We start from the raw sequence: 21,910 nt of genomic DNA on the forward strand, positions 1-21,910 counted from the left end.
TTTTACTTTATTTTGCCGTATTCTTATGCCTCTCTCTTCCACCCTTCTTTTCATAATGCTTTTGTAGACATAAGTGAGGGAGCTTGACAGCTGGGTTAAAGTCTTGGTATTGAATGTGTCCAACACAGGCATGACCTCACTGTGGCTGCAAAATGTTGCTTCTGTTCACTGACATGGTGATGTTATGGCCATGCTATGCGTGTACTGATATCTGAAAAGGAAATTTGGTTTCTTCCATGAATCACCGACTCCTTTCCAAGTAAGGAGAATCTCAGTGTGTTCCCTGGACCCATATCGGATTGAGGGCAGAGCAGGGGAAAAAGAGCTTCAGGAGGCCCTTCCCCACGGAGAGGTCGATCATCCTAGGCTTTGCTGGCCTGTTATAGATTATCACACTATGATCAATTCGTCAACTCTCCCCATGTACTCCCACTGCCTGAAAGGATTAAAAAATGTCAAATATGCCCTCATTTCCATCATAGCAGAAGCAGCAAGAGATGAAGCTTAGTGTCTTTCCCCCTTCTACACTTCGTGATGTGAAATATCGCTCCTCTCCACCACATGCCACAACAAATCTCCTGGGGAACCATTCCAATGACAGTGGTGGTAAACAGTATGAAAGCTTCACATAAAACAGCAGAGTCCCCTTGATACGACAGAAACATCCTGTAAAAAGACTGGCTTCAGTCCAGACTGTGAGTGCAGATACTGTAAGTTTTGTTGCACTGTGGTTTCTCTCTCTTTTTTCCCTTGTGCTACCAGCATTTTTATCCTTTGCTTTAGTCTCTGACACACATCTCTAGCTTATCTCCCTTTCCTTAGCTTCATTGTAGTGCTGCGAACAAAGCAGGAAAAAACAACAGGGTTCATGCTGCTTTTAACCCCTTTGCAGAACAATGCAGGGGGATAGTGGCAGTGTTGTCAGAGAGACAGGCCATTTATTGTTTCCTATTGTAAGCTCACTCCTGCTGTCAGGAAGAAGCTCTGCCAAGTATTAGACAGTTGCATGTCGATTAGACTGGTTGACTAGCTGCAGATGAGTTTTCAAAAATATATAGGCAATATGTTCAGTATGGTTATGCTACGGCTTAGCTCGCTGTAGTAGAGTCGCTCACTGAACAGCGGCTCAAATTAAATGACTGAAATTGCCCCAAAAATCCCCCCCCCAAAAAAAAAAAAAACCAACCAGTGCTGGACTCCAATAGCCAGTATACTTGTTGTTGTTGTTGCCCAACTATACATAGGAATATGAACAAATTTCTTTTAAATGAGTAGTGGGAGTGAGTGTAACATGATTTTGCCGTTGGTGCCTGACCTAGTGGTTCCAACATCACATAAATAGCTTCCCTGCTGGTATAAAGGGGTGACTAAGAATAGTGTAATTTAACTAAATTAATCAACTAAAAAAGACAGATCGGTTTAAGCTAAAAAAAAAAGTCTACAAATAAAGCAGAAGAGCATTACTGAACTCATAACTTGTCAAAGTTGAGTTATAGCATCTAGGACCTTTAGAATGAGATGTAACAGCAGGATCTGTGGATGAAAAATCTGCTGGAACTACATGTTAGGACTTAATCAGCACTGCACTAAAATGTTTCTGGGACCTTGTTAAATCAGATTGAACCTTGCTGTCTCCAGTTTCCTGTTATCTATGATGTATGTCCTTGTGAGCACATATGACAAATCAAAAACTGCAGCAGTCTGGAAAAAAGTCCTTGAAATTGTAGGAGTGAATACAAGGTGATAACTGGAGAGAAAATACTTGAAGCTACAACTCTGCTGTCAGTGCCAGGCAACATGGCCGCCTAAAAATCTGAATTCCCAGTGTACTTTACTTAACATTCGTGTATTAGCCTAGATTTCTTACGTCTGCGGTCAACACTGCCCACTTCATTTGTTTATGTCCATTCTACTTGAAACATCTATAATGTGACATCAGGCTTTGGGTGCTTTGTCAGTGCCTTTGGGAATTGTAAGCATCAGGCTGCATGTTGTCACATTGTTCTGTACTTTACTCTCTGTACTCTCCTTTGAACCAGATTGTCTGTGTAGAATTATGTAATGCATGATCTATATATTTTTTTATTTTTTTATTTTTTTAACTGGTCGAAGGATAAATCACAATTGTCATCTCAATGTCAACTGAAATAGTCCAAGCTGTTACCTGTCTCCTTGTAATTCTGTGCTGAAGGTTGGAGCTGTTTATGATCTCAGTACATTAACCTTTAGGAGTTAGTGTATTTAGAACATCACACAAATAGTAGAGGTAAGTATGAGGTATGAATGACTCAAAAACACTGCAATGTGCAATCGTGGCTCCAAATGGGAACTATTAGGAAGAGAAATGTGGACCATTTCCCACAAAATTAGCTCTGGTTCCTGAGCTGGTTCTGTTCAAGTTTCAACAACAGTCAATAATAAATAATCTATAATAATCTAATTCTTGCTTCTGTTGCTGAATACGGTTGGCCTGCGCTACCGTACTTTAGTGTCAGCCATAACGGTGGTACTTGGAAAGCCAAATATTTTCTGAGGTGGTACATGGTGTAAAAAGTTTGAGAAATAATGACTGGTCTAAATGAAGAAACACAAGATTGTGTTTAATTTACAACTGGACTTTACTTCTTTGTCCCTTGTGATAATTATACTAACAATGATGTTTTACTTTACTGGTCATGACATCCCCAGGAAAAACATCCACTACTTATTAAAATGATATTACTATCTGTCTGATGTTAGTAGTATTACTATTTTAATATAAATAGAAATGTATTCATAAATAATGAAAGTACCACTCAAAGGAAAAGTTTTTCTGGATCCATAGCAATATGATGATGTCATGAGTAAATATGGGATTTGGATTTCTTTGAAGCTGTCCAAAGACAGTGTTTGTGTGTGTGTGTGTGTGTGTGTGTGTGTGTGTGTGTGTGTGTGTGTGTGTGTGTGTGTGTGTGTGTGTCATCTGTGCATATGGTTTTGGGTTCTTTTTTTTTCTTTTCTCTTTTTTGGTTTTGTTTCAGCTTGTTTTCTGGGTGTGTATAACATGTGTGCCCCGAGGTGTTTGTCAGACCAGGTGTCACTGGAGTGTTTGGAACACAAATCTTCCACTATTAACACATCCACACTGCAAAGCCATTGGCTGTGACAGGTCGCGTGGCGGTGTCAGGAAATAGTCACATCCTTTATATCTGAAAGCTCAGCACAGGGCTGTGCTCTGTTTTCCTGTGTGTCTTTTAGTTTTCAGAGGAGAGAAGGGATATCACTCTCCGAGGCTTCTCATTCTGTCTGTTTTACTGATGGTCTTCTTTGCTGCCTTTTCAACTGTAGGTTAGAATCCCGTATGTCCAAGTCAGCGGCCAATCAGAGATCCCCCAGCATGGTCACAGAGTCCTCCAAGCCTGTGACCTCAGCAGCAGTGGATGCAACCTCAGGGTCAAAGGTGAGCATCAGTGTTTCTCTTCTCCGAGAGGGCAACTGTTTATGTTGAGTACGTATTAGTTTTACACAACGTTTGAAGAGAAAAGTAATCCTTAAACAGAATCAAAATGTTTTTTCAGGTTTTCTTTTTGGACATTGATCGTAGTTGACCAACGGGATACAGAATTGCTTTAAGAGCTCTCTTGATGGCTGTTACTGCTCGTGTTGATAAATTGGTTTAATCAACTCTAGAAGACATTATCTCATTCTGATTAATGACCACAGAGAGTGATAATTTAGTCATTTTTCAAGCATAATAAAACTCAAATACACATCCTGTGGAACTGGACAGGGGTGTGGCATACAGTATGCATCTCTGTGATAGACTTGCTGTTGTTTCCACGGCTGTCTGGAAATTTTTGCTGCAAACATGTTTTGCCAGTGAATATGTGACATAGCACAGAAGCACAGGACAGTAATAAAATCCCAGAGAAATCTGAAATTTCGAGTGTTATGAAAGCCACTGAAAGACAGTTGAACCTTCCACAAGGTCCCCCTTTACTTTAACAGTTGCCAACACTGAAATAAATGTCAATGCAACTTAATGTTAGAAACAACTATTGCTCTGAGGAACTTGAATGTTTTACTTGCAAATTTTTTAAATATCAAATGATTGAGAAAATCATTGGCAGATGATGTAAAAGCTACTACTTTGTCTATGTGATGATTGTTTTGTGTGACTGATTGACCTTACCTTTTGGTCCCTCTGGTGTTTTTCATTTTGTCTAATTAAAACATGTCACATTTAAGATATGTATAAGGAATTGGGTATGCATATTTGTCCCCTCAACACTTCTTCTTCTTTTAGCCAGCAGGTCAACCCGACAACCCCAGGTATTTCTGTAGAAAAGCCCCCGAGAAAAAATCTGATTTAATTTTTACAGAGAATTAGGGCTGCACAATTAATCAAATGATCAAAATCGCAATATGGCCAAGTCCAATATGCAAATCGCAGAAGCAATATGTAAATCGCAAGAGCTGTAATGTTCTGATAAAGGTAAAATGTGTGACAAATCAGCATTATAATGAAGTACTGTAGTGCTGCCGAGGTGCCTTGGTCTACAAATCTTGTTCTCCACATTTAAGAAAACATGTTTGTTTGTACAGACCCCCAAAAATTTCATCATGATACAGGAAATGACGTTTTATTTTCTTTTATGAAAATTTAATTTGTGATGGAGACAATGATGAATGATGATTCCCACATAATCGTGAATCACAGTCGCAATATCTGTCAGTATGATGTTTTTAGTGCAGCCCTACAGAGAATATGTAGTCTGAAATGATCCTGTCTATAAATATACCTGATTATAAATGGATGCACGCATCCACAGGAATAGCCTGTTGGTATTTCCTCTTTTCTTTGTGGGTGTTAAAAGAAGGAATTTCCAGGAAAGAAGGCCATTTTACTTGACTCAGTTTTGCCTTTGTATTATCTGCGCTGTGGAGGTTAATGCCAGAGTATACACCAGTGGTTCTCAAGCTTTTTCTGTCATGCCCCCCCCTCCCCTCCTGTAAACAGATTTAATGTTTATCAGTCTTCTACATTATTGGAGCAACTACTGGTAAAAAAAAAAAAAAAAAAGTTGAATTTAAATAGATTAGGTTAGCAAGATAGCCTTGCTAGCATCCCATTGTTTACTGTCCTCACACAAACCAGAGTCAACTTTAATTTCACTCCACATTTTCCACCTGGTCATCCATGCACCCCTACAAAGGGGGGCTCGTCTCCCAGTTTGAGAACTACTGGTATACACCATACTATTCTATTAATCACTGTATGTTACCTCAGGTAAGCAAAGTAAATTGGCTCGCAGTTCTTCAGCAAAGCCACCACATAATGCACTCTTTTGTTTTTTCTTTGCTTTCTGCAGGGCTCCAGAGGTACGGGGAAAGTACACAGTTTTGGAAAGAGGGATCATGCTATTAAAAGAAACCTCAATATCCCAGTGGTGGTGAGAGGCTGGCTGTATAAACAGGTGAGCTGGGGTCCCTATGCTCTTATTGTGAGTCTGAAAGAAAGACCCTCACACATCTACACTGTGGAATATCAGTCACATAATCAGATATTACCCTCCTTGCAGAAAGTGAGATTCCTCACTGTACAACAGCTGTAACTATGTGGAGTATAGCAGAAGTATGATAAACATAAAGGTTTACGTCATGGTCTGTGTCTTTTTAATACCTGTTAACAATCATTCTGTATAGAATCTGATGTTCTTCTAACTGTGAGCTTTACAAAATAAACGCTCAGACTGCCCTTACAAAACCCTTTTAATCTGGACTTGAGTGTCTCATGCGATCATAATCCAAAAAAGTATAACACAAAAAGACACCAAGTAAACCCAGAGTTAGAGACCAACAGTAATGAGGTAAATGAGTCGGCAGCTTTGTGCCAAATGCTGCAAGAAAAAAGTACATTTAGATTAAATTAAATTATTGACACACACACACACACACACACACACACACACACACACTTACTTGCTGCTAATGAGCACTATATTCCCAAACTACGCTTTTTAATTAAAATTTTGATTAAAATGTGTTCCTGCAAGGAGGATTTCTAAATACGCTGTATATTGCGTTTCCCCCTTCACCTCCAGGACAGCTCTGGAATGCGACTGTGGAAACGGAAGTGGTTTGTTTTGTCAGACTACTGCTTGTTTTACTACAAAGGTGAGTCTATGAAAAGTGCTCTCGGACAGGGTTTAATATTAATAATTAAAATGGTCTTGATTGTTAAATCAGACATATAAACCTTCGGTGATGTCCTCTGAGGGATAGATGCATTTCTTGATTAATGACAGTCTATAAATAGATGTATGAAATATCTTGCCATCTCTTACTCTCACTGGATTTGTCTTCCTCCCACTTCTTCCTTATTAACTTGAGTATTTTATTATGGGATGTAATCTGTGCTTGTGTTGCTGGAGCATCTACCTCCTTTCCTCCATTAATCACACTGAATAATAGATAAGCCACATGTCACCTTGTGCCACATGCTACCACATGGCCTCGTCCAGACAAGAGTCACCTATGAATTATGCCTCACTAATTTTCCTTCTGTTCATAAATCTACATTCACTCGTAAACATCGTAAAAAAAAATATCCTGGCAGAATTAAAGTTTGTTGTTTTGGGTGCCCATAACAGTAACTGTGTGTGTTGTGTGTGGTTGCTTCACAGATAGCCGAGAGGAGACGGTGCTTGGTAGCATCCCTCTGCCCAGTTATGTCATTGCACCAGTTGAGCCTGATGACCACATAAACCGCAAATATGCTTTCAAGGTAACACTGAGGTGGCACTGAATCAGATCTATAAAAGAAGTTATCACATCCATGTGTAGCCAGTGAAATTCATTCACGACTTGTAATTTTTCTTTGTTACATCACTATTTGGAAGCACTCCTCACATGCTGGTTTCCCCTACTGTGGTCTCTGTAACACAGGAAGCCTTGTTGGGTACTCCCTGCTGCCTTGATCTCATTTTCATCTCTCCTTTATGTCTTTTCCCCCTTTTTTGTTTAAGGCTGTCTGTGATTTACTATTGGGGTTGGGTATTGAACTTCAGTAACTAGTTCAACCAAAACAGGTCTATAGCACAGAGCATCAAAAACAGTGAAGTATCCAAAGTTGGAATCAGGTCATACCTTTGTTTACTTGATTGACTGATTTAAAGTATAACATTTATCTCTATAGAATTATATATTTAATTTATGCAAATAAGGGCTGCTTGTAATACAATATGAAAAATAAAACACAGATGTGTTTGAGAGGTTTGAATTATTTTGTTATATAAAGGAGTTTGTAGAAAAACAAATAATCAAAGTAAATCTTTTTTTTACACTGTTACTCAGAAAATGTCAAGTTATGAGTCGTGCAGTGGCTGCAGGACAACCCTTGTATGTATTGTGATGATCTGTTCATATTAGCATTTCAGATAAAGCAGACTTGTGCCTGGTCTGATTTTATTCACCTACTGTGAGCAGTGGCTGTATTTTGGGAGCTCTACCACTGTGCTGGAGAGGCTGCAGCAGCCTGTCCACAGTGCGATTGCTCTGTTCTCTCAATGAAATCTGAATGGCACATAACTCGCTTGTTGTACTATACCTAATAGAACCAGCTGGCATTTGGTTATAGTGTCGTTTTTATCTGAAAGTGTGTGATAGAACTTTTCCTTGCATGCGGCAAAATCTTTTTCCCTTTCCCTTCTGTGAATTCTGCCAGAGGACAGCAAAAGGAATTATGCCGTTTGGTTACAGCAAGAGTGTTAACATTATCTAGCTCCTCCTTTGTGGAAACACAGAGCTTGTTGCAAAGAACAATAGTGCCTGAATGTTTGATGCACCACTGCAGCTTCAGGGCATTCTGTTGCAATCATTTCAGCTCCTTTGTACTTTGGCTTTTGTTCTTGGATTCTGTGTATATATGTGTGTGAGAACATGTCTGTGTGAGTATGAATCGGTGTGCTTGTGTGGTACGTATCTTTTTAAAGATCATACTACATACAATGGAATTTGTGTGATAATTGTGCAGCTGGGAATATTAATTATACATTCAGCCTATTCACCGTCTCCTCCCACCACTTGCTGGGGAGTGTGTGTAAGGCTAGATGTAATGAGGCTCTGCTGTGCCTCCCTGTATTTAAGAGATCTCTATTCCCCTCAGCTCTCTCTGAGCCATCATGCATTAAAGAGCAAGAGATTTCATTACGTGTATCTGAGGTGCTTTGGAAATTTCAGTTACTGCTAAGTAAGCATGACAACAGCTCAGTAGATGTCTGGTGTTGTTCAACAATGGGATGTTTCAGACTGTTAGAGCTATTTACATGGACAGTAAATTACAGACTGATAATGAGTTGAAATAATGGACTAGAATTGGTGACACTAGAGTCCTTCTCAAAATCAATTAGCACTTGAATGGAGAACATATAAGAATACAGATTGTGCTAGTCAGTACAGCACTTCTCTGAAATATTTATACTTAAGAGTTTTTTACTTTCCTTGAAGCAGTGCAGGTTGTGCCGCGATGCCACGAGGATGTGTCTGATTATAAAGAACCAAAACACTCTTGATGCTGCCACTGTTACTCATTCTTGCTTCTGTGATGACTGCCATGAGATGACAGCTGGAGCCATTTCTGTTCTTTCTTATTGAGTCAGCACTGATCTGCTGTAACTTCCTGTTGTTTTCTGTTCTCTTATTTTCGCTCATCTCACTGTGTTTCTCTCATTCCCTGTTGGTCAATTGCCTCCCATTGTGACCCGGTGTGTGTGCGCGGGCGGAGTGAGTACTGTTCTCTGCGGGGCGGCCGTCCTGAATCACACAGGCTTCCTGTCTTGCATGAATAGGTATTTGATTTCACTTGAGCCTCATCAGTGGACCGCCATCCTCAGCTCATTTTGTTTCATATCATGCTAGTAGCTGCTGAATGCACATTTCTAAATGTGCATCAAATTCTTATCATGTACAGGCATGACTACAGTCATCAGTGGACAATGCCAGAGCTCATAGCGGCGCCATTAGTTTTATTAATCAACATTGTTGTGAATTTTTTTAAGAAAAAAAGAGCATTTGCTTTACGTGTACAGCGCAGTCCATCAGTATATGGGCGGTGACACATTTGTTATTATTTTGGCACTGTACTCCAGCAAATTGCATCTGAAATGAAACAGAATATAACACATTCAGTGCAGGACTCATATAGTGCCTCATTTCGTGGAAAGTGTGAGAGAACAACGGTTACTCATTTAATCAATTTAATATACGTCTATGCTCAGTGGCTCTGGTATTTGTCTTGTCAAGCCGCATATCACCTATCACATTGTCATCATCATTGGAGTGGTGGGACAACAGGGTTTTCTACACTCTTTGCTGATTTCATTGCATTTCTTTGGATGTTTGTTGCCATCAGAAATATGCCCCCTGCTGTACATACATTAATTTTATATTGTTTTACAATAGAAATTACTATATAATCTGTTAACTTGTTTCTCTACATCTGTTTTGAAGCAGGTCCTTTGGGTTTACTTTGCAGTGTTCGTCTTCTCACATATTGCCTAAAGATTAAATACATTTTAGTAGAATGATTGCATTCAGTTAACAGTCTTCCTAACTGATAAATCGTGGTGGTGATTCGATGGTAAGGCTTTTGTTAAAACTTAGACTCTGAAGAATGTAAGCTAGTGAAGATGTCAAAGACTGTTTACAGTTTATTCCCTCAGAAGTTTAAAAAACACACTGGCAGTGTGCAGTTGTGATATTAATTGTGACCAGTTACAATAAAATACTAATAGAAGTCTGTTTATTTAGTATTGATTATGGAGCTATACAGTATGATTAAACATTACTAACTAATCATTTGCACTGACTGTATATTGATAAGATCAGTGTAACATAGTTTGCAGATCTAAAATGAGAAGGTATCTGTATGATTGTGAAGGAAGAGAGTAATGAAACTGTGCAAAATGGTGCTGAATGCTCCTTTACTGGGCTTTAACTAGTTGTCTGCATCAGAATTAGGTTTTAAGCTATTAGGACTGATTTACACCACCAGGAAGAAAAACAAAAGGTGAGCTAATGTTTATTATCTGTGGTTATGTGTATGTGTATCCTGACTAAAGGGGATGACAGATGCCCATAATTGCCTTTTTGTTGCTACTGTATGGTTGTTTGCTGAAGTTGCTGTCTTAATTTCTGTGTGCTGAAGAGATTGTATATGTTTTGCTGAAGCTTTTTTGAAAAGCAGTTGTTAAATAAAACCTGTGTTGTGCTTTTTTGTGGCCAGAAACAGCACAATGTTCACGTTGTTTCTGCTGCAGCACTTTGCTCCCACCCTGTTCTTTTTTTTCCCAGTAAAATGTTGCTGTAAACTTTGTCCTGACTGAGTTGACGGCTGTCAGTCTCAGTAAACAAGAAAGCAAAGTTTTTCTACTCATCAGCCTCCCTGGCAGCTTTTTCCTGTCTTCAGTAAGATGTTCTCACATCCATCCTCTCTCTCTCCCTCCTGATGTCTCTCTCTTTGATAGGCGAGCCATACAGGAATGCGCTCCTACATTTACAATAAGAACTCTGTGATTGGCTCACAGGCAGAACACTGCGGGATGCGGACATATTTCTTCAGTGCGGACACGCAGGAGGACATGAATGGCTGGATCCGGGCCATGAACCAGGCTGCGCTGATGCAGCAGAGTCACACTATAAAGAGGTTGGTCTCACTTTACAGAGTAGGATTCACTTCTCCCATTGGTTGGGCTTCAACTACCAACATCTCTTCCTCCATAAAGCACAGTAGTCTCTGTGAACTGGATATTTCCTGAGATGATGTCTAAAGGGATCCTGGGTGTCTCAGTATTCAACAAAATAGTACTTTTTTTGGTCAGTGTTTCTAGTATATTATTTGTTTGTTTTAAGGCATCAACCTCAGAGTTGAACTGTAGTGTTGAACTGATTTAATCAGTTTCATAACTGAAATTTGCTCCTGCTCCTTTTTCCTGCCTACATGGGCTTTATTTTAACGGCATGAGCAGTGTTCCACAGCAGGTTCAACCCTGTCCTTCTGTTCTGGAGCACTGATATGTCTGCAGTTTTTGTATGTGTGTGTGTGTGTGTGTGTGTGTGTGTGTGTGTGTGTGTGTGTGTGTGTGTGTGTGTGTGTGTGTGTGTGTGTGTGTGTGTGTGTGTGTAATGCATCTGGGTCTGATAGATGAGGCTTATTGCAGACCATTGCTGAGCAGAGGCCACACAAAATAGATGCTCTACAGTAGAATGTGTTTCTACAGCAGTAAATCTTTTTTTTATTCACAATCAATGGCAGAAATAGTCTGCAGTAAAATCTGTGACTACTGTATCCCTGTTAAATTCATTAGAAACTGCATGTATCTGAGATTAGCTGGATGTACTGCATGGTTTGAATGGTCTGTGCAGTAATGCCACCTAGAGGCCACCTAGAGTCAGTACTCCTGAATTTTTTATTTTGCAAAGTTTCACATTTGAATATCCTTGAAATCAAATCAATTCATCATATGAAAAAAGAAGAAAATTCTTTAACTTAATATTCCTACCTTCATATTTTACCTTTTAGGAATTATTTACACTGAAATTAGCAAGGTTTAAGTGTATGCATGTAAAACGAGCAATAACGATTGCTGTAGCATGCACACACATATTAAGGCTGAATCCTTACTGTAGCGGCCTGGCTTCAAATCCAGCCCCCAGCAATTTGCTCCATGTCACCACCTCTCTCTCCCCGCCTTTCCTGTCACTATCCAAAAAAAGCAGTCAATAACAGTTTGAAAATTAGGCTTTTTAAATCATGTCTTATTCCTTTAAGTGGGAAAATAATGAATATAATGTTAAACCTTATGAATTGAAACTGGTACCATTTGAACACATTAAGAAGAGTGGCATGCTACCCCAAGCTATTTGATGAAGACAAAGTGCGTCCTTTCTGTTCCCTGGGGATTCGCTCTGCTTGCTTTCTCCAGCAATGGCTCTACTCTCCTTTTCTCCTCTCCATATAAAAACGTACAGATGGAAAGTCATTGAAAAAATTAGCTTTAGGGCCACTAAAGGTTAATTCCATTGTGTGGTTTTATCCAGTGTGTATTGCTGTGTAATCCCTTGTTACAAGAATAGTGCTGCACTTCATCATAATATACGATATAAGAGGAGACATTTGAATATGGTTAAAGTAATTATGAGTGTAGCCATGTGTAATAGTTAGATAAAGTAACACTTGAGAGTCTTACTTTTGTAAGAAATTTGTATCATTTACAGGCAGGATTAACTTTTGTTGAAATATTCAATCATCCTGTCTTACTTTTTCACAGAGAGGTGGAGAAGCCAAAGAAAGCTGTGCAGCAGGCAGTTCCACAGGCCAACCATGTCCACATCAATCAGAACTCATCTCAGACAGAGAGCCTTCGCAGGACAGACAGAGAGGAACCACAAGATAATGGTATCCAACTGGCTCATGGCGACGAGGTGAGGTATGCATTAGAAATCCTAGGGAGGCCCAGCCAGTCAGCCACAGAGGAAAGAGCAGAGAGACTGTCTCCAGAGTTTGTCGATGGCGCCGCCCAGAAGAACGGACAGCAAACTGTAATCCAAGTGGCTCTGCCACCAGAACAGAATGGAAACCTAGTCTATCAGAGGGGCTTTGTGTCACGGGCAGACCCTGAGAAACATGTGCAGAGGAAGAATACACTGGCTCAGGTGGAGCAGTGGGTCAAAGTGCATAAAGGGGACCCACCGAAGAGGTCAGTTTGTCTTTAAACAGTCAGTCTGAATTGACCAATATTTCTCTAACAAAAACCTTGAGTAAATGCCTCCCTCTAGTGGCTAATATGAGGACTTGTTTATTTCAGTTGCTCCGTGAGATAAGAGGATAAAGAAATAATTCTCATTGTGGACAAATAATATGAAATTCTTTATATCAAATTAAAATACTTGTGTCTTTTTGTCTCAGTGCTCCTTCTGCTGAGTATAACCTCCCTCGGCGGACTCCTCCCTTAAAGCCCAAAGCCAGCACAGCGGATGCCACCTATCAATCGTTGCCAAAGTCTCCCCGTCTCCCATCTGGCAGCAACTCTCCTCCAGCAACATGCAACCTGCCTAGTGACTACAAGTACGCCCATGACCGGCTCAGCCACTTCCGCATGTCCACAGATGAGCGTACGGCCACCAAGGAGGGGATGGTATGGCAGCTGTACGAGTGGCAGCAGCGGCAGCAGTTCCGTCATGGCAGCCCCACCGCTCCGATATACACTGGCCCCAACTTCACTGACTCTTCATCTTTTAGAGTTACTGTGGAGATGCCACGTTCCATCTCCGTTCCTCCGTCCCCATGTGAAGTCCCACCGTCAGTCCCCTCTTCCTTCAAACCACTGTCCCCTCGCAGGCCTCACACTCCCTCAGACAGACGCACAGTCAGGCCCCTGGATGAAGTGACACCTGGGGACAGCACACGATCCAGCTCCCCCGGCCATATTTGTGCCCAACTGTCTCAGGTAGGACACTTACACAGGGAGAGGAAGCACCTTTGACATTTTTAGTAAGAGTTGACTATTTAGATGACAATTTACTTCATCATTGCAGTACAAAATAAAAAATTATTACTTTTTTCCCAATCAAACTTTGAAATGGAGACTAGTAAATCTAGTTCTAAATAGATTCAGAGTGCTCAAATACTATGCAATATAGGGTCCTACATACACATAGAAATGTTGTATTCCAAGAATAATATTAATGAATAATTTTATATTAATCCCTTTGATATTTCATGTCAGCTTTAGATGTTAAGTTGGAATCATTATGTATTGTAGCCTAGGTTAGTAAACATACGGCCTACGGAATAAGTTATTCATGTAGAGCAGTACTCATTATAAAACTAAAAAATGCTAATATTGTTGTACTGATTAACTTGATCTTAAGTCAGTTTGAAGAAAAAAATAAAGGATAATGCTAGTCTTATTTTATCAGTTAATAAGTAACATAAAAATACCAAAACCAACGATGTATTTGTTCATCTAGCCTCAGACTGATAACAGTGTGTAGAACATTGTCATCCAAAGATTATTAAAACATGTTGAATACTGATAGCATTGCAAAAATACAATTGTTTTTATTGAAGCCAGTTTATTATGGCCAGTAGGGGTGCAGAAGATTTATCCTGAAAAATTGGGATTTTGGTGGGCTATCATGGTTAACCCTAGGGCTCACATTTCTTCAGTGTGTTGACCCGTGGATGCCCTTAAACTGGCAAAGCGGAGCAGTGATTCGCAAAGGGCACAAGTAGGTTTGTTCCCAATGTGTTTATCATACTGCTATCACACTCATGATAAGACTGGTTGGAGTGAATTACCCCCTCCATAGATGTGTAGATAATGGATGGAGGGATTGTCCACCCTTGATGAATTTATGTGCTTTAACACTGTATTCCTGGCACAAATTGGTGTCAGCAGCCTGTCATTGGCATGGGACTGAAGTAAAGTTTGATGATTCACATGTAGTGAGCCAAATGACAAAGGTCTCATTCTCACGGTAGTTTTGGATAGTGAGGTATCTATTGACTTGAAGGATGTTGTGAGCTCACAAGGACACCATGGGAAGATTAGCAGGAGGAGCATGAGAAGGCTCCGGCTTCTCAGCGCACGCACTTTGATGCTCATGTGAATCATTTGCAGATTCACACAGTCCACACCCAGGCCCACTCCACAGGTGGTGTGAGCATGTGTGAGTGAAAGCTTGCTACTCCGCCGTTCCCCAAACTGTCGTAGCACTCAGACAGCACCACCACCGCCGCAGGAGACGGAGCGAGGGGCCGTCCTGTCATCCACACCCTGTGCTGTCTGCCCACCACACCCTCCACATGTGAAAACATCTCCCTCCAAACCATCACCACATTTGCCAACACACACAGGACTCATAACCAACCCGTTGGCCTTACACAAGTAAACAAAGTGTCGCAGATGCTCTGTTTCCTCTATCATTCACCCGAGTGTCAAGACACTAATTATAACGATAAAATAGAATGACGCACAATTATGGAAAACCCTTTAGAAGAAGATACATTTTTAACAAAGGGAGCCACAGTGAGTTTGCAAGACGATCCAAGGGAGCGATGTTTTATGGGAACTAAATTTAGTCTGCAATGAACTTAAGTTTTGGTGCACCCAGCATCTTTGAGGCTGATGGTGCTCTCTGGCTGGAGTGTGCTGAAGTAATAGCGATCTGTATACCTCTGTGGAATATCATTAAGGAGTATGTTTTATTAGCAGCTAATCCAATTTGCCCAGGGCTCCTCGGCACCCTATAAACATCTCTACTCTATCTCAAACATCAGCAGCGGTCTCTTTCTTCTGATCTTGCATTTAAATAAAAAACCTATTATACAGCAAAAAATAGTGGCATGGGAATCTCAAAGGGAATGGCTTACAGTGCTTCTCTTGCTGGTAGCAAACAAATGTTATTTTAAGAAAGCAGGTTTAGTATAATTTATGTGTAGTTAATTAAATCTCTTGTTGTTTGTGTCCTTTTAGGGTTCTGTAGTGGGCCTGGTTTTCGCTAATTCTGTGTGTTAAGCAAAAACGTCAGATTTTCCAAGCCCTGTAGCGTCTAAAACTCAGGGCACACCTTGTTTCAAATAAGAGTAGGAGTGATGAAAGGGAGAAAAGGATAGATGAAAAAAATAAATCTGCTGTGTAGTCAAATTTGTTTGCAGTCTTGGAGGCTATGGTTCAACTTTGATTCAGTGTGATAGAGTGGTCTATCTCTCACTTTCAACACTCTATTGAAGATTATTTAATGAATTACACATTCTGTTTGATTTGACTCTATTAGATCTGTAATAACAAGTGTTGAACTTTGTTTCTCTGCAGACTTCCCAAATAGAGAGAAGGTCCATGCCAGCCATGGGCTACATCACACACACTGTCAGTGCACCCAGCTTGCATGGCAAAACGGTATGATCCTCTTTATTGCATTCACTACATTACATGGTTTCATTGTTAACGATATCTATCATAGTGTATAACATAGTTCTCCAGTAGTCTAGCACACCCAAGCCAGGAATAGGAATCACTAATCTCTGTGACAATATCAAGATGAAGAATCTAATCTGATCGAGCTGACCCATATAATGCTGGTTTATTTTTTATGCCATATAATATTTGCTGTAGTGGTATTAGTTCTGCTGACCCTTAACCCTTCAGACAATCCATGATAGCCAATAAGTCAACACAATAAGTCATCCTCCCAGTCTCATAGTGCAGCTCAAGTTTTTACATTTTAAGTTATTATTAGGACATTGATTAAGCAAAAGTATACTGGCCTCTCAACCACTTGGCTCTCTCTCAGCCACTGTACTGCCCAGATGGTTCTCAAGTATTTTCTCTCATTCCTCTGCGCTTTCACTGGCCTCCGGCCTCTAAACCCGGGCTTGGCTGCAGCCAGAGGAGCTGACTCTGCTCCTCATTCAGCTTCGGAGGCACCAGGCCAAGATGGCTGGTGTGCATAGCCCCGGCGATGCATTCGCTCACCTGCAGCACCACCAGCACAACGGTCTTCTAGGCCCCAGCATGCAGGTCAGGGGCCGCTGTATTTCCCTAACCTCCTCTACAGCACACTGCAACCCCTGCCAGTGCATTGTGGTTCCCCTCTCCCCAGCCAATCCCATACATTACTTCTCTGTCATTCATAAGACTGCGGTCTGTTGGCATTGCTTGGTTGTCTTGTTTATTCAACCATTTTGGCATGGGCTGTGTTGCACTGTCTAGATTGCCTTTAAGCTATACATTAGTCTCTTTATAGTGAATGTCACTCATCTACTTTTTTCAAAACATGAAAAAGCATTCAGAGGCTAGTGTTTTCCTATTTGTAATAAGTAATATGTCATATTTGAAGCATGTTGCTTGTTGACTGTGTCTGAATTGTATACTTGTTTTATAGATGTATAACCTTGCACAACCACAAAAAGAATATGTGATGAATACAACACATTTGTATCTAAATGTCTGTGTGCTCTGATAAATCTTTTGCTCTTGGTGTTTTCATTTTGAAGCAACCATCAGGCCACAGTCCCCCTTGTGAGCCTGTTTACAAACACTGCATTGCTGTAAGACTATCAGACCACAGTGAAGCTGCAACGGTGCTCAGTAATGACAACCCCACCCAGTTTCTAACATCCAACCATTCTCTGGCCATCCTCCATGTTTGCACTCAGTTTGACCACATGTCATGCACAAGACCTGTGTTGTTCAGTTGTGTATGAGGTCAAACATGAGACATTGAACCAGTTCAAAAATTACACGATTACTTAATTACAGTTTGGCTTTACTTACTGTGGATAAAAATACAGAGGTAGAAGTAAACTGTAATTGAGACCAAGTTAATTAAAGTTCTGTTAGCAGAGCCTCAACAGCAAATAAAGGCCTTAAGAGTCATCTGGTCACCCATTATCCTTTGCAGCTCCATTTCAAATGATTTATCTCTCCACTGCTCATTTAAAGGCTGATGATACTTACATACAACTGAAGAAGGACCTGGAGTATCTAGATCTGAAGGTGGGCCCCAACAAAGTAAATGCCACTTTATCCTTTTCATCCTCTTCTCCATCTCCCCTCTGTAGACTGCAATCTTGTTCTCCTGCTGCTGCCTCCAACATCTGCCTCCCTGTTTCCCCTTTTCCTGTCTTTCCTCTGTTCCTCTGCACTGTGCTTTTTCTACTGTTTCCTTATGATGGAATTAACATGTCTCTTAACTGTCTTTCTATTATGTAAATTATCCATTTGAGGATAAGAAGTAATTTGCATTAATAGTCTACTGAATCCAACAAATAGTCCAATGTGACTGACATAAAGTGCAAGAGCAATGTTTGGCTTCTTCCTAAAGTAGAAGTAGAAGAAAGATGTTTAGTTTGTCACAGAGTCTTCGATTGGATGATATTACTGTACTTTCAGATGTAGGTATGTCACCCCAACACATGTTGATCCTCCTGATGGGAATTGAAGTTTCAGCACATGGCTGAATTTCTAAAATGTCTGAGTCATGTGAACTCCAATTCCCATGTTACAAATAGTATAATTGCAAAGGCCTTTTACTGCAGTATTTAATCAGTCTGTTTCATTTAGCTAGCTACTGGCATATGTTCCATTTACACCTGTGCAAAGCATTTGACCTTAATTGATTTGTATGTTTAACACCACAATGCATTGATTAGAAATCTGGGTTGTGTTTTGGAAAGGAGGGAGGTCATCTAATGATACAGAACAGTACGTCCTGTAACTCCTCTCCATTTCCTGTTTCAAAACAGATCCAAAGTATTGACCCGATGATCGTTTCAGTACACAATGTGTTTGAAAACTCCACTCCGAGTTTTGGGTACTGTTGGAATGTAAGGATGGTGTGCATACAAAGTGAAACAGACCATTCCATTGCTTTTCAAAAGGAATGTGATGCATCCCTGGAAAATATGCAGGATTTTGCACATGGATACCTTGGTCCGATCATTCACTGTGTGACGCTCGCAACACTGCTATGAGATTTGAGATGATGGAAAGGAAGTCGTTATGCGAGAGGGCTTCCTTGCATGCTGTTAAGCATTTCTGAATGTGTTTCATGTTTGTTACATCTTGTCTTTGCTTTTGTTTTGCTTGTTAGAGCATAAGAGATGACCCAATGGTGCTCTTTAAAGAAATATAATAGCAATGTGATATGGCACTGACAACCTTAGGGCCTCTAGTTTCATTGTGGTAACTGGTGGAAACGGACGATAACGTGCAGTGGTGTGTATTCACCACGGTCTTGAAAGAGTACTACAGAAACTTACATAAAGAAGTTAACTTACATAAAGTTGGCCAGCTTGTGAAAGACAGATTACAGAAAAAGTGGTCAAAACTTGTATATTTTGACTAAATAGATAGAGATTTAGCTTGATATTAGTTTTCTGACCTTCATGTCTTTCAAACTCAGTGTACCCAAGTATGTAACATAGACGTTCTTTTCAAAAACTTGTAGTTTCCAAGCCCAACCTAAAGATCCTGGTGATCACTTGAGTAATTTTCCCAGACTTGACAAAGCTCCCTCCAGCACCACAGAATACATTATAAAACTGTTCTCACAGGCTGCGTAGTGCCCCACATGACTAGTAATTGACTTTGACATTTAAATTAGGTGGAATGCCCCTTTAACTGAGTCTCCCATTTGCTGTAGTCCATACCGCCGTGTTGGGTGTGGTGATCCTGATGTGGGTGTGTTATGAATATTCCACTCCAAATTTTTCATGCATTAGTAACTGTGACAGTCGACTGGCAGACTCTGCCCCGTTATCTGGACAACGTCTGGACAGGACAAACTGACAGTCCTTCTATTATAGTACTACTATACTATTATATATTATACTGATATCAAAATAGAACAATATCATTAAGTCGCTTCTAACTACCACAGATCTGATTACAGAAATATATAAGTTCCCATAATAGTATTTTCTGATAGTAATGTTATAAATTACCTAAAATAAGAATAAAAGAAAAAAAGTGTATTAAGCTCATTGTAAAGCTATTACCCCCAACCATATATGTTCTAAGCCCATACAATGGTAATGTACAGACCCCAAAATAATGGGGATTATGATTCATTTCTTGTACTGTGTTTCCCACTTGAAAATTGCTGACATCTTTAATGCAATCCTGCTGAATAATTAAATGCATCTTCTGCCACTTCCATGACACAGAAATGCAATACGCATAATCAATAACACATTTCAAGAATAGGCCACTTGTTACTTTTTATGCAGATGGAATTGGTTAACTGAGAAGAAACTAAGTACTAATTTAAGTAATTTAGCAGCATAGCAGACAGATGTCCTTATTTTTAGCCATGCTTGTGGCATCACTCTAGGGATGGCAGATCTCTTTCAAAGCTGTTGTGATTTGTTTGTCTGGAGGCAGATTAATCTTGTTGGTGAACTGAACTTTTATATATCTTAAACAAAGTTTTGTTAAACTGTGCTGAGGTCCATGATATCAACAATGCCATGGCTGTTGCAGCTACACACACACAGCTCATTATTTTTAATTATTCACACCTTTTCAGTCTCTTACCACTGGCTTTGCCCACACTGTCACTGCTCTCTCCTCCAGCATATGCATACTGCCATAGCACACCGTCATGAAACTACAGGCCTTGATAACTTAGAGTTTCACATTTAGCTTTTTGAAGTAGAAATAATGAAATGGTTCATGTGAAGGACCCAGTTTAACTTACAGTAATTAGCAGTGAGGAAAGAGCAGCTTTGGGGTTTTTAGGGTTTCCCCGAATGCAAAGATGCAGAAACTCTCTCTGCATAAATGTTTTTGCTCAGCTTCTGCACAAAGTTTTGTTATACCAGCTCGTGTTTTTTTCTTATTTTGGTTGTGTGAATTTTTATTTTTTTATTATTTTATCACGATCCATCCAGCTTGTCTCAGTCTCACTGTATGTTGGAAATCTATGCAGTTGTTGTTATCTCTTTACTGGAAGCATTAAAGTAAGGGTGTTCAAAATATGTCATCCGATTACTGATATTAAACATTTTATTTTATTTGTGGCTATTGGGAATTTCAGGTTACTGGACGTGAGAGTTTAAAAACAGAAAGACCATCAAGGCCTGTGAAAATAGCAGAAAGTGATGCTGATGTAAGTGAATTATTATGTTCTTAGGACTGAAAAGATAAGCACCATGTTTATCCGTCTCTTCCTTTTCTTTAAGATCTCCATTTCCTACTTCTTACAATCCACTACAGAGAGGCAGCTGACTTTAGTCTGACTTTACTGTGTGTTTTAGTGTGGTTTGTGTGTGTGTGTGTGCGTGTGTGTTCTTAAGTTGTGGTAAACAGAGGCTGTGGAGGGAAGGGAACGTATGTACATTGCAACACTGTGGGGACACCCATCCACACTGCACAGTGAGGGCCTGAGAGTATCGACCACAGCTTTTATTTTCCTCCCTGCAATTTAAAGGGAAAAATACATGTAATGGGAGTTTTAGATGTTGAGCTGTTAAATTTTTCAGTTTGATTTGCCTGATCCTGCTTTTTTCATTCTTTGTTTTCTGCTGAATGGAGGTAAATAAGATGGATGTCCTGGCTTTTCATCATTAGCATTGTTCCACTTTAACAATTTATAAGAAATTGCCAGTAAATTTGTCTGAACAATGAATATTTCATGCAATTAAAAACAACAATATACGGCAGCAAAATAAAAACAGCTTAATTATTAATTGAACAGAATGATAAATAGATCTGAGAAAAAAATACACTGTGTGAGAAAGACTGTGAACTAGGCAGTCTTATGTTGTTTTCATAAACACATAACCCATTTCTGGGAAAACAAATCTGTCACTCTCAATAAACACGGTTTTCTCCAAAAGTGAATTTGAAAATATGGATTTTTGATTATGATTACTCATAATGGGTATTACCAGATCTCGCCCCCAAACCAGACAGTATAGAGCCTTTTGATATTTCTCACTGCGCTTTTGAGAGGAATTCCTGAGGGCTTTTCACATAGATGAGCCTTATTGACATATTTACAGACAGCGAAGACTACAGTAGACGATCAATTCGTCTTATCTGGCTGTGTTGTTAGAATAAAGTTGAACGAAAACAAGAATGGAACAGACAACCTCTGTTGTAAACAGATACTGTATCTCATTGGCCCAGTCACCATTTTATCTCTTTCCTGTTTTTTCTGTTGCATTATGTCTACACTCTGTGGACTGTTTAGAGGTAAACAGAGATTAGATTTTATCATTTGTTTTCCTGCATTTTATTCTTCCAATATGTTTTCCTTTTAGGTGAAATTAAGTCGGCTGTGTGAACAAGACAAGATACTACAGGAGCTAGAGGCCACGATACGCACTTTGAAGGAGGACAAGGTTTTTGGCTTATACATA

General features: G+C 39.9%; 1 protein-coding gene across 23 annotated transcripts in view; it reads left to right on the forward strand.

The window, feature by feature from the left end:
- The window catches only part of plekha7b (pleckstrin homology domain containing, family A member 7b), a 67,360-nt gene that overhangs the window by 32,862 nt on the left and 12,588 nt on the right, over positions 1-21,910 (forward strand). For 8 of the 23 annotated variants that reach the window (XR_007880922.1, XM_051379350.1, XM_051379362.1 and 5 more), the window contains 12 exons: positions 3,328-3,439; positions 5,352-5,456; positions 6,084-6,156; positions 6,666-6,766; positions 10,506-10,684; positions 12,309-12,737; positions 12,947-13,487; positions 15,858-15,941; positions 16,428-16,562; positions 17,487-17,555; positions 20,584-20,655; positions 21,812-21,892. Coding sequence is in view for 22 of the 23 variants with exons in the window: in XM_051379350.1 (XP_051235310.1) it covers positions 3,328-3,439; positions 5,352-5,456; positions 6,084-6,156; positions 6,666-6,766; positions 10,506-10,684; positions 12,309-12,737; positions 12,947-13,487; positions 15,858-15,941; positions 16,428-16,562; positions 17,487-17,555; positions 20,584-20,655; positions 21,812-21,892 (1,981 nt within the window). In the remaining variant the exon portion in view is untranslated. Of the gene's footprint in view, positions 1-3,327; positions 3,440-5,351; positions 5,457-6,083; positions 6,157-6,665; positions 6,767-8,842; positions 10,447-10,505; positions 10,685-12,308; positions 12,738-12,946; positions 13,488-15,857; positions 15,942-16,427; positions 16,563-17,486; positions 17,556-20,583; positions 20,656-21,811; positions 21,893-21,910 lie in introns of those variants that run through there. The other 15 variants (XM_051379356.1, XM_051379355.1, XM_051379354.1 and 12 more) reach the window with 12 other exon arrangements.

This window comes from Dicentrarchus labrax, unplaced genomic scaffold (assembly GCF_905237075.1).
Source record: "Dicentrarchus labrax unplaced genomic scaffold, dlabrax2021, whole genome shotgun sequence".
Classification (NCBI taxonomy): Eukaryota; Metazoa; Chordata; class Actinopteri; family Moronidae; genus Dicentrarchus; species Dicentrarchus labrax.